Here is a 12,843-nt window from a genome sequence, read left to right as displayed (position 1 = left end):
GATGCAAAATGTATGCGTCTTAAGTTGATTCGGTCACGCAATGATTGACCGGAAGAAAACATCGTACAGGTATTCAGTTGCTGTCTGAATTAGGCTTCCATCTTCAACTTTTATGGGCCAATATTTGGGTTAGATACTCAGAGAAAAGTACGGGATAATACTAACTGCAACAGCCAACTACAAGCCCAAGAAGAGGAACAGTTAGTGTTTGATGAAGATTTATTTTTTTGTATACAAGTCGGTCAAGGATATGTAAAGTCCAACAGGATTAGGATGATCTAACAAATTCTAACAAAACATTTGTGATTAAAACAGAAAATTTAAGTATTTTCAATATATTTAAAAACTATATAAGAAAACGAAGTTATAAATATCTATGTCTTTGGACGATGGCTACAATTGCTGAGGCTAGCACACATCCGACAAATATGCTCCGTCCCAAATTTTACGTAAAATTTCTTGGACGCAAAGAGTGTACGCATACATTTACTCGATTCTCTACGTTTGAAAGCATTACAACAGTGTGTTCCGTTCCCTTCGACCGGATTTATCAAGGGAGCGACACATGCTTCAATTGCTTACATAACCAACAAAAATGCAATAAGTCAGGAAGAAATTAATATTTAAATCAATTATATTTTGGAAAGTAAAAAATAATTGTCGGTGTTCGATTTAATATTCAATGTAAATTTAGAAAGTTAATATTCTATATTTGGGAAACTATTATTAATTAGTGATTGTAAATAAATAGAGAAATATATAAAATTTCAGCAACTTTTACAAAAAAATAGTAAACACAAAGAAGAAACACTAGTCTAAGCTTCTATCGAAAAGAAAACCGAGGAATCTCCAACTTCATGCTTAATCAAATCAAGAGTCCACGGTTTTGTTTTCTAACCACTATCCAGGTTCTAATGTTATATTAGTTTTTTATATAGATTATAACTTATGATTGTGGATACAAAAAAAAATTAAAAGAAAAAAGAAACTGAAAAATTCATAGTCCCGAAAAGGTGCTTTTCATAAGTTTTTAATTATAAAACCAAAAGATGTTTCTTCCACTTAGATTAGATTGATGTATTTATTATATATTACAACAATATTTTGTCAGAAAAACATAAATTATTTCAGATTATTATAAAGGGTCTTGTTTGTTTTTTTGAACAGGGTCTCTGTAGAGTTTGAGACGGTCCTTGCAAAATGTATCTTGAACGTTTAACACAAAGGTATTTGACTCTCTTTTTTTTTGAAGAAACACAAATGTATTTGACAACAAGACAAACTCTAATATCATTTGCCATTGAAAAAAAAGAATAAAAAGATTGCTAAATTATACTTGTTACAGAATCAAAAGACTTAAAGCTACCGATAGTAAGGCTTTGGATGCAATACCGGCCGTGGAACGAAACAGACGAAGCATTTCAAAACAGTGTTACCTTTTTTGGTAAGATGGAAAAAAACGTTTCTTTCAGTAACACGAAAGGTTATAGTTTCAACTATTCCTAAGTAAAAGAGTCAATTTGCTGGATATTCATAAGAGGTCCACAAATGAAGAATATAGCCATTCTACAGTGTTTACTCTTTGATGTGATAATTATAAGCAAAGTTGGACCACTTTCTCCTTAGCGACGCGTCTATTGTGTATATGAAAGACAAAAAATAAAACTATACTATTTTTGAAGAGAAATAGTATACATCGATCTATATATTGTATACTATTTGGAGAAAAAGGAAGAGGAGGAGAACGACGAGGTAGGAAGAGATCAGAGGAGGGAGGGAGGGAGGGAGGGAGGGAGGGAGGGGAGGAGGAGGAGGAGAAAGAAGAGAACGGGCGGAGGAAGACGAAGAAAGAAAGAGAACGTTCGATTTCTATTCTATTTTTCAAATAGAATAACAAAAAAGTATTAAATTTGAGTGTGAAAAATGAATGTTAAGAATCATGAAACTTATAAAAAATACAATTTGCAGAAGGATTAAAGAGTGTTGCCATGAATAATGAAGGAGAAAAACTACTACGAAAAGTGGAAGAGAGAAGAAGATATATTGGGAAGAGGTAAGGAGATTACGGGTGGCAATGGTGGAAAAGGAGAAGATGGTGGTGGTGATGAAACAACTGAACGTGGCGATGTTACATGTGGGATCTTTTGTAGTAACTGATGGTGATAGAAGAGGAGGAGGAGGAGGAGGATAAGACGTGGAGATGATGTAACAATACATTGCATTGTACTATTTTATGTTTATCAAATAGAATAGTACAACACAACGCGTATTGTTCATCTTCTCCAATAGTTTTACGCATCCTCTGTTTCTTAATCCATATATATCGAAAGTAGTAAAATTGTAAATCCAAACAAAGATATGAAGAAAATTGATCAGACACACTTGTTGGATCAGATGATTGTACGGAAATAATTGGCAAAGGTGATTGTGGTGATATTACGAAAGAAAATGAAAGATCAGATATGAAGTAGACAAAATTATAAAGAGCGAGAGAAGAAGAAAAGAGTGGTGCGTGTGATAAAAGGGTAAAAAGGCAATTAATACACAAATACACAGAATATCATAGCCAATGCAATGTTATGGTTATAAACTTTATTTCTATTTTTCCTATGAATATACGGTCTAATTCCCCTAAGTAAAAATTGGGTCGTAAACTATTTTTATTTATTTTAAAAGTAGCACATATAGTGGGACAATATTCTATTACTAGTATTATCCCCCAATTTTAATGTCTTCTAAACTATCTGAAAAATTGTAATGACTATCAAAATAGATTATATATATATATATATTTTTTTTTCTTAACCTAGATAAACATTCATACAAAAACTTAGAAGTACTGAAACAATTTCTATGATGTAGTTTTGAAAAATATATACAACATACATGTTTTTGAAACATTGTTCTAAAAATACTAAGATATATGCTAACACATAAAAGTAAATATTATAATACTGCTTTAAAATATAAACTTATTCATGTTAACATACAAAATTAAACAATTAAATCATTGACCAGAAAAATAAAGAAATAATAAACTATGGTGAATTAGAATTTAACTGAAAATGTTTGTATATAATAAATCTAACAAATAGATAAAAGCTCGACAGTAAAATCAAATAGAACATTTAAACAGATTTTAGATATTACAGTTGTAAATGTAAATGTTGTTACCTTTTTCCATAAGAATAGCTTGTTACACTAATAATAACTTCATCTTTCTAATAGTTTATTTTTTGAAACAAAACTTTTATTTTCTATCATTTTGTGAAAACTTAAGCTACAAAAATAGAAGTATATTCTGATAAAATCTTCAATTTGAATCATGCAGAAAATATTGAAGATGTATGGTCAAGACGAAGCTGTAGTAGTTCATGAAGCATGACATGAACTACGACATCAGACGAGGATATAAGAGTTGGTCGAGTCGGTTAACGAGCATTGAAGGAAGAGTTACTGAAGAATTCAGCTTAAAGAAAGTATTGTAGAAAAAACAATCAAGCTTAGAGGAAAAGGAGATTGGCTTATTTGCTGAAGAAGCATATATGGAAAGTTTCCATTAGTTAGATTTTACATCTAGAGTTTTTCCTCTAAAAGTATAAAGAGGGGTCTTGGCACTGTGTGGCCGTTTAACACACAGAGAGAACTTTTAGCAATAGCAAGGTTTGCAAGTCTGAATAAGGAGAAGCAAAGCCACTAGGGGTTCAGAGCTTGAGTGGTTCATAGACTGCATCAAGTCTGTGAACGAGTGAGACTAGTCAACAAGTCAAGGTTTGTTTTGAGCTTGCTTGAAGGATTGCTTTTAAGAAGAACTTGTATGTGCTTTTAAAAGGATTAATCTAGTCGTATTTGTTGAAAAGAAATATCCATGTGTTAATGTGTGTTCTAGTTAGTGTAGCTTGATTATCTTACATTAACAAGTGGTATCAGAGCTGGTATTTGTATTTGTTTTAAACATGTAAGATCCTGCGGAGTAAGATGGACAGCTACTGTGAGATGTTGTCGCACTTAAAGGTGATCCTTGAAGTGGGGAACTACAGATTTTGGAAGGCGCGTATGAAGGCGACAATCAAGGGTATATACCATATGGCGTGGAAAGCAGTGGAATCTGGGTGGACAGCACCTGTTGCCAGAGGCGATGATGGGAAAGATGTACCAAAGGGAGAAGAGCTTTGGACCGATGAAGAAAACAAGATGGCAAAATTCAACGCTATAGCTCTTACTGTCATTCACTGCAGTGTGGAAAGAAAACAATTTGAGCTGATTCGAGGTTGTGAAGCAACAAAAGATGCATGGAACATTCTTCAAGTCCATTTTGAAGGAACACTGAAGGTTTAAAGCTCCAGAAAAGACATGCTTGTGACCAGATTTGAGGAACTTAAGATGGAGGAACATGAATCAATTGGTAACTTCAGCTCCAAGCTTAGCTCGCTAGCTCAAAAAGCTCTCACTCTTGGTAAAAAATACAAAGAGAAGAAGCTAGTGAAGAAATTCTTAAGGTGTCAACCAGCTAAATTCATGCCATATAAGGCAGCGATGAGCGTGTCCCTGAACACTGAGGAGATGACCTTTGATGAAGTAGTTGGGATGCTTCAGGCTCATGAGATTGGAGGTATCTGGTGGAAAGAAGGCAAAAGGGATCGCACTAGCATCGATTGAGAAAAGTGAAGGGATGGATAATGATCCAGTGAGTTTGCTGGTCAGACGATTTGACAGAGCCTTACGCAAGGTAGAGCAAGGACAGAAGAAGTTCATCCCAGGAAGAAAGACAGCTGCTGAACCGGACAAGGGAAGCAAAAAGGCTGATGTCAAGTGCTATGGATGCAAGGGATATGGTCAGTTCAGAACCGAATGTCCAACAGTGAAGAGAAGAGAATTTCAGTGTCATGGGAATCAATGATTGGAATCAATGACAGTGACTCAGAAAGTGACAGTGAGGATGAGCTGAACAACTTTGTGGCTTTTCTTGGAATAACTGACTTTGAGTCAGGCTCTGAAAGCGATGCTGAACCAGAAAGAGAACTGGATGAAAGCTATAAGAAAGTTCGTAAAACATTGATCAAACTTAGTATGGAGAATCTCTCTCTCTCACTAAAATAAAGAGAGACTGGAAGCTGAACTATCTCTTGTTCGACTTGAACTTCAGAGAGAAGCTAAACTGGCTAAGGAGAGTGTCGGACTAATAAAGGAAAAATTAATTCTTGCCAAACAAGTTGAAGAGCTTATAGAGGAAGTTGTAGCTGAAAGAAAGGTGTCTGAGGATCTTCAGGCAAAACTTGATCAACATAACAAAAACATCAGGATGCTCACTGGAACTAAACAACTGGACAAAATACTGTGTGCTGGAAGAACCGAAAACTCACATATGGGTCTGGGTTACACGGGGAGGCAGTATGGTGACACAGGTAAGACAAACTTTGTGTCAGGAGGCTATGCACATGCAGAGGAACTCAGCTCTAAGACAATAGTGCATCAGACTTCTGGGTGCTTCTTTTGTGGAAAATTTAATCATTACAAAAAGTTCTGCTACCTCAAATGGGTTAAGCAAGTATGGAAACAACACAAGTTCTGGCGAATCGAGAAAACTAACCAAGTCTGGATGAAAACTGATATGTATTCAAGAACAGTCAATAATGGCGTTTGTGGAGTTAGGTGTAACATGGCACGTGTCACGGACGACTCTGATTCAGATGAACCATGGTACTTTGACAGCGGATGCTCCAGACATATGACAGGAAATGCTGAGTATCTTGAAGAAGTGTCAAAAGTTAAAGGTGGAAAGGTCACATTTGGAGATGGAGGATATGGAATCATCAAGGGAAAAGGCACCACCTGCAACTCAGACTAGGCATGGGCATTCGGGGTCCCAATCGGGTTTCGGTTTTATCCATTCGGGTTTTGGTTTTTCGGGTTTATCAAAATCAGCCTCATTCGGGTTATATAAAAGTTTGGTTCATGACCGGCTCGGGTTCTATCGAATTCGGGTCGGAGTTAGTAAATCTTCGAAGAACCGGTATAACCCATTGTACTTTCGGGTTCGGGTCCCAATCGGTTCTTCGGTTTAAAAATACCTAATTTGTACCTATTTTGTAACTAAAACATAAATGAAATCGGTTCTTCGGATTTAAAATACATGATTTGTACATATTTTAACAGCCAAAACATAAGTAAAATTGATTCAAAAATAAGAAAAAACATCAAACGTGATCATCCAAAATCAAGAGAAGGATAAACATAGTTAGTGATAGAAAGAAAACCACATAAATGAAATCATAAAAAAAAAAACTAAGTTCTCATGAAATGGGAAACATTATTCAATGAAAACAAGACCAAAATCTAAAAACTTCAGGCTTCAACCGACACATTCCACCATCAACCTTCATGTATAGATAATTATTTTAGAAGTTCAATAATATCTTAAAGTATTTTGGATACATATTAAGAATTAAGATCATATTTGGTAGAAGTTCTTTTTGTGATTTTAAATATTTCGGGTTCTATCGGATATCCATTTAGGTTCGGATTCGGTTCGGATAATACCCATAACCCAAAATACCAAAAAACAAGATCCATTCGGTATTTATGTCGGATTCGGATCGGTTCGGATTCATTTTTATCGGATCGGATTCGGTTCGGATTTTTGGGTTCGGTTTATTTGCCCAGCCCTAACTCAGACTTACCCAAACTGGTGAATGTGTACTTCGTCAAAGGACTAAAGGCAAATCTGATTAGTGTGAATTAACCGTGTGATGAAGGACTCACAGTGGTGTTCTCAGCAACTGATTGTCGTGCAATCAATGCGTATGGTGTGACGGTATTGTAAGGAATCAGGTGAGGCAACAATTGTTACATGTGGGAAAAGAAGATCAAATGCATGTCTGCTCAAGGGAATGCGGAACTATGGCACCAACGATTGGGACATATGAATGTTAGGAACATGACAAATCTGGTGCATAAAGACTTGGTTCGTGGAGTGCCAAAGCTTCGAATTGATGACAAACTTGTGTGCGGAGCATAAAATATATTCATTCTGTTTCTTAATATTACATATTCTAGAAAAAAATTTTGTTTTAAAAAGATCTATTTTTTACATTTTCAAGACATATTTTATCAACTAATTCCAAATTTCAAAAAACTTAATTGCACTTATTAAATTTTTATTGGTTTAAAATTATGAAACAAAGATAAACACAAAAAATTATGTAAATTTAATGTGTTTTATTAAATTGTGTGAAAAAATTAGAATATGTAACATTAAGAAATAGAGGGAGTATTTTTTACCAAAAAAAAAAACTATATGAGTTATATACTCCAATTGTTTCATAAAAAATATCACATTGATATTCACAAATTAAGAAAATAGTTGAAATGCATTTAAATTGTTTTTAATTACACATATTCAACTAATAGTATTTGAGAAATTATTTATAAAACCAATGCTTTTGAAATTAATATTAAGTTTAGAATTGTATTAAAATTCTAAAATGACACTCTTTTTATAACAAAAAAAAATTAAAATGACAATATAAAACAGAGGAAATATATTTAATATTTAATATATATATATATATATATAATCATTTAAAAATCAGTTAATGTATAAATAATATTAAAAATAATATTGATTATTAAACCTAATACTATTAAAGGGTTGCATGACTTTGGCACTAGTGTTTCAATATATTTTATTTAAAATAAAATTCTAATAATTTTATTTTTATATAATTATCATTTTTGTTTTAAATATTTAATATGTAACCATTGTCAAATAATATTGAAGGGGTCGAAGCCTAGTCTTTAAGAGCACCCCCATTGAGGGTTCATGGGGGAGTTCACACAAAAACCAAGAAAAAAATAATAAAATAATTCAATTCCATGAACCCTCTCTCTCCTAAAGTTCTTTTGGTTGAACCCCTCTCTCCTAAAGTTCATCACTGTAGCGCGGACTCCACGTGTCGTGGCGGCCCGCGATTGGTCTAACTTCTTTTTTTTTTTTTTTTTTTAAAAACCAAAAAGAAAAAGAAACAAATTTTAATAATAAAAAACTAAAAAGATGAACCCAAGACGGGGTTCATTGATGTGGATGCTCTAATAAACTCCATACTAGAGTGAAACGACGTGGTATTAGGTATGCGACTGGAATAAGCTCATCGGAATCTGAGAAAGGCTCTCTCGTCCTCCAAAGAAATGGATCGAAACCAGCAAAGACCGAGAAGCAGCATCCTGGACTCCCTAGGCGAAGAGCTCATCGGAATCCTCACGCCCGTCTCCATATGCATGTTCACCGTCGTCCTCCTCGTCTGCCTCCTAAACTCCGACCCATCCTCCTCCTCCTTCTCCTCTATCGCCACCGCCGCTTACTCCGAAACCGACTCCGACTCCCCCTGGGACAAGCTCCTCGGCGCCTTCCTCAACTCCCTCGTCTTCGTCGCCGCCATCACCGTCGCCACGTTCCTCCTCGTCCTCCTCTTCTACCTCAGATGCGTCACCTTCCTCAAGCTCTACATGGGCTTCTCGGCCTTGGTCGTTTTAGCCAACCTCGGCGGAGAAATCTCAATCCTTTTGATCGATCGTTTCCGATTCCCCATCGATTCCCTCACGTTCTCGATCCTGTTATTTAACTTCTCCGTCGTGGGTGTGTTCGCCGTGTTCATGTCGAGGTTCTCGATCTTGATCACTCAGGGCTACTTGGTCGTGATCGGTGTCTTGGTCGCTTACTTCTTTACGATGCTGCCCGAGTGGACTACTTGGGTTTTGCTTGTCGCTTTGGCGCTTTACGACCTCGCTGCTGTTCTCTTACCTGTCGGTCCGTTGCGTCTCCTTGTGGAGATGGCTATCTCCAGAGACGAGGATATACCCGCTCTGGTGTATGAAGCGAGGCCCGTGATCCGGGATGACTCGCGTTTGGTGCAGAGGAGAGTTTGGAGAGAACAGAGATCCAACGTGAATGATGATGACGTGGAGAACAATGTGGTTAGAGCAGAGGAGGAGGAGGAACAAAGATCGGAAGAGATATCTGTACCCTTGATTGATAGTAGTAGTAGTAGTAGTAGTAGACCTGAGACTTTTCTCGAAGGGATTGGGTTGGGGGCGTCTGGTGCGATCAAGTTGGGGCTTGGGGATTTCATCTTCTATAGTGTTTTGGTTGGGAGAGCTGCCATGTATGATTTGATGACGGTTTACGCTTGCTACTTGGCCATTATTGCTGGTTTAGGGGTTACGTTGATGCTCTTGTCTGTGTATCAAAAGGCTTTGCCTGCTCTTCCTGTCTCCATCATGTTAGGTGTTGTGTTTTACTTTCTCGCGAGGTTGTTCTTAGAAGTTTTTGTTGTGCAGTGTTCTTCAAACCTTGTCATGTTTTAAGAGTATTGAATACAGTTTCTTTTTGTTTGTCAACTAGTTGCGTTGGTGTGGATCATTGAGTAGCCAATACACGTTTGTCTAAAAACTACTGCTCTACATTTAGTCAGTTTTACAAAAGGAAGCTCAAGGTTATCAAGATGCAATGTAGCTTATGTAAAACCCTAAACAATAGAGTATCTATCTATGCTTTCTAAAAATCAAGATAGATCTGAATCCTCTTTAATTTTTTGCCACCAGAATTTTTTGACTTGAAATGATGAAGCAGATGGTCTACAAATGCATTGCCATTGGAGACATACTCGTAACTTATTCTCAAAACTGAGGCTCTCCTACCTCAAATAAATAGCAAAGCATGAGATCTTTGAAAATCCTAGTAGAAAAGGTAGAGTTTCTCTTCATTAAACATGCTAATAATTTGCTTCTTAAGAGGGAAATCAAAAGAAATGGATTTGACAATTTGATGAAGCTCTGGGAAGCTTAGTAAGAGCATTGGTGATTCTCTGGTAGTGATTGTTAACACTGTTGTCTTCGTGGTGATTCTCAGCTACAAGACCAACCTTGACAGTTTCAAGACATTTCAAATTTCCCAAGAAATGCCTCATCTGTTTTAGCTCTCTACCAGTCCCTCTATACCCTGAAATGTTTAGCACCTTCACTTGACATGTCGATAAACAACATACTTTCTCCTCCTCCATCTTCTTCTTTTTCTTAGCTATGCAAACACAGGCGTCCCCGCATTTATCTGTAACTTGGTGCACAAGACCCTAAAAAGCAAAAACTCAGGTATAACAACAATCTAGCAATTAATCTACTGTGTGTATTTAATTTTACCTTGATGACTAAAGTTTCCAGGTTGGGAGAGTTTTTAAGAAGAAGTGGCACCACTTGCCATCCTCTTTCTTTGTCACTCTCAAAAGACAGAGTAAGGAGATTGTGAAACACCGGCATCGATTTACAGCAAATGTCAAACACCTTAGATCAAAAACCAAAACCAAAACCAAACATTAGATCTGAAACCAATCAATAAAAGAAGAAGAAGAAGCAAAGCTGACCTACCTCAAGAAAATAAGGAGACAAGTGAAGAGTTTTAACGTTGCTTATCCCTTCAACCAGATTCGCAACATCAGGCAAACTCTCTTCTCCATCACTATCACTATCATCATCATCATCATCATCATTATCATTATCATTATCATCTATATCATCATCATGAACCTCTGCATTATGCTCCACAGCTTCATCATAAACATCCTCATCCCAACCACCGACACTAGAATCATCAACACCATCCTCCTCCACAGCCAAAACTCGCTCCCGTCTAAGATCCAGCCTAGCTTCGACAAGCGAGGTGAAATCAACATGATAATGTCCCGCCACGTAACCAGAATAGTCAAGGTAGACAAGACTCGGTGTCCTAAACACCTCACTAGCGGGAGGCTCACAGTAATCACGAGAAGGGTAAGAGATGGACATTCTCTTAATAGAAGGACTCGACACTGCGATGGACTGATTCACAACCATCCAGCTACACTCCGAGGGAGAAGCATAGCGTATGAATAACTCCTCAAGCAGAGGGCAGCCAGTTATGAGATACTCATACACCTCACAAGGCTCAAACCCAACCGAAACGAGAGAAAGCGTTTTGAGGTTTGGGAAAAACACGCCGCCATTAGGAGGAAGACCAGAAAGAAAAAAACCATTAGATAAGGTGAGCTTGAGCAACGTGTTGCTCGTGAAGGACTCTGTTTTGATACCGTGCAAACATGCGCTCTCCAAGTGAAGCTCCGAGAATCGCTCAAGGGCAGTGCGAATCCAAGTGTCCACTCTGGTTGTGTCGTGTTTGTGTTCGCAGTTGAGAGAGAATCTCTTGATGATTGAAGAGTTGGTTAAGAGAGCGAGAGTTGTGTCCACGAATGCAGAGAAGCCACGTGGATCGCCAATCGCGTCGCTCAAATCGAGGCTGTCTACAAGGGGGAGAAGATTCTTCCACCGTTTGGACAGAACCGATGTGGAAGCAGCAAGTCTTGTCGGAAGCAGAGACAGGATTTTACCGAGGACCTCGTCTGGGAGACTGCTGATGGAATCTCTAGAACGAGAAGAGACTCTTTGGGCAGACATGGATTAGGGATTATAGCTGAACCTATCCAATGAGAAACTCCATTAAGGTCACAAGTTCAGATATTTATGTGTCTCAATCGCAATTCAGACAAAGAAAAGGGATCACATGAGATTTTATCAGAGTCGAGAGTAATTCATGAAGATGTAGTTGAGTGATGAAAGGCATTATATATTGTTGAAAGGAGGGGGGGGGGGGGGGGAACTTACGATTTGAAAGGAAACTAGAAGACGATCAAAGACGAAGCAGCTGGGTTTCAACAGTGAGCGAGCTCGAACGCAGCGTTTTACAAATAATGAAATATATTATATTTTATATATTTTTTAATTTTATTTTTGTTAACCCAAACTATGAGTACACACCGTTCACAAATGAAGAGTAATGGAGTTCTCTCTCCTCTCTTTTAGAGAGAGGATTTTCTTTCTATTTTTTTTTTCCAAATTAAATCTTTTATAAGGAATAGAGCTTTGAGAGTTTCCTGACCAGCTTTTTTGTCTCCGGTGTCGCACCTTCTCCATTGGTGGTCGACCAACTCTGTCTCCAGTAACGGTAACTCGTTCAGCACCAGCTTCGTCGGCTTTGTCTCTAGGAGGTGGTGGCTTCTTCAGCATCGTTTTCGCCGGCTTTTGTTTTCGAGAGGTGGTGGCTTCTTCAGCACCGCTTTCGTCGGATCTTTTTTGAGATTTTCCTGTTCCTCTTCGATCTGCGGTTATGAGTTTCAATTGTTCTCCAGCCTCTTGATCTGATTTTCCGATGGTTTCTTCTCCCCCTCTTGTCGGGTTGTTGCATCTTCGGGCTTAGTTGGATCATTAAAAATGTATGTTTGCGTATGCAAGTAAAACGGAGGTTAAAGATTGATTGTAGGTGGTTTATCTTCTCGTTGATCTCACAGATCTGCCAATTTTGTGGACTTATCGGCTCGAGCTCAATGGTGGCCGTTCGGTTTGAACGATTCATCTAGGGTTTACTCGCCGTCGACGGTGATCCGTCATGTCGCTTTGCTGGCTCCGGAGGAAGAAGGTTGGTTCTCGTCAAGACATGTGTCCATTGATCGCCGGGCGATCGAACACGTGGTTGAGTTGCTCGACTTCTTCTGCGACGGGCTGTCTCTTTGGACTTTCGGTTCAAATGTGTTTGTTTAGTCGAGCCTTCCGTATTGGATCTTTGTTTTTTGTTCTGTTTAATATTGTTTTGGGCTTGGTTTGGTTGGACCTCGTTCCATTAATAAAATTTCAGTGAAAAAAAAATTACATACCGTTGGCAAAAAAAAAGAGTACAAACCAATTTAGAAAATCAAACCGGTGATACAAAATCAACTTACAACATAGCTTAAAAAAACTTTGAGCATCACGTGTAAGTTTCTA

The 12,843-nt window shown here is 37.6% G+C and overlaps 2 protein-coding genes and 1 long non-coding RNA gene across 3 annotated transcripts; 2 read left to right on the top strand and 1 right to left on the bottom strand.

Annotated features, from left to right (window-relative positions):
- Positions 1 to 795: 795 nt before the first annotated feature.
- On the top strand, positions 796 to 6,132 carry LOC111214744. Its single transcript, XR_002664084.2, has 3 exons — positions 796 to 908; positions 1,168 to 1,226; positions 1,346 to 6,132. It is a non-coding gene; the product is annotated as an uncharacterized LOC111214744 (long non-coding RNA).
- Positions 6,133 to 8,073: 1,941 nt separating this feature from the next.
- Positions 8,074 to 9,396, top strand: LOC106434107 (presenilin-like protein At2g29900). Its single transcript, XM_048780871.1, has one exon. The coding sequence runs from the start codon at positions 8,188 to 8,190 to the stop codon at positions 9,361 to 9,363; it is 1,176 nt and encodes a 391-aa protein (XP_048636828.1). The 5' UTR covers positions 8,074 to 8,187; the 3' UTR covers positions 9,364 to 9,396.
- LOC106434106 (F-box/LRR-repeat protein At2g29930-like) lies at positions 9,316 to 11,667 on the bottom strand. Its single transcript, XM_013874939.3, has 3 exons — positions 10,420 to 11,667; positions 10,195 to 10,335; positions 9,316 to 10,127 (listed from the first exon to the last, which is right to left on the bottom strand). The coding sequence occupies exons 1-3, from the start codon at positions 11,479 to 11,481 to the stop codon at positions 9,798 to 9,800; spliced, it is 1,533 nt and encodes a 510-aa protein (XP_013730393.2). The 5' UTR covers positions 11,482 to 11,667; the 3' UTR covers positions 9,316 to 9,797.
- Between the last annotated feature and the right edge of the window lie 1,176 nt (positions 11,668 to 12,843).

The sequence above is a fragment of the Brassica napus genome, chromosome A5 (assembly GCF_020379485.1).
Source record: "Brassica napus cultivar Da-Ae chromosome A5, Da-Ae, whole genome shotgun sequence".
Lineage (NCBI taxonomy): Eukaryota > Viridiplantae > Streptophyta > Magnoliopsida > Brassicales > Brassicaceae > Brassica > Brassica napus.
This window is presented reverse-complemented; position numbering and strand designations above follow the sequence as displayed.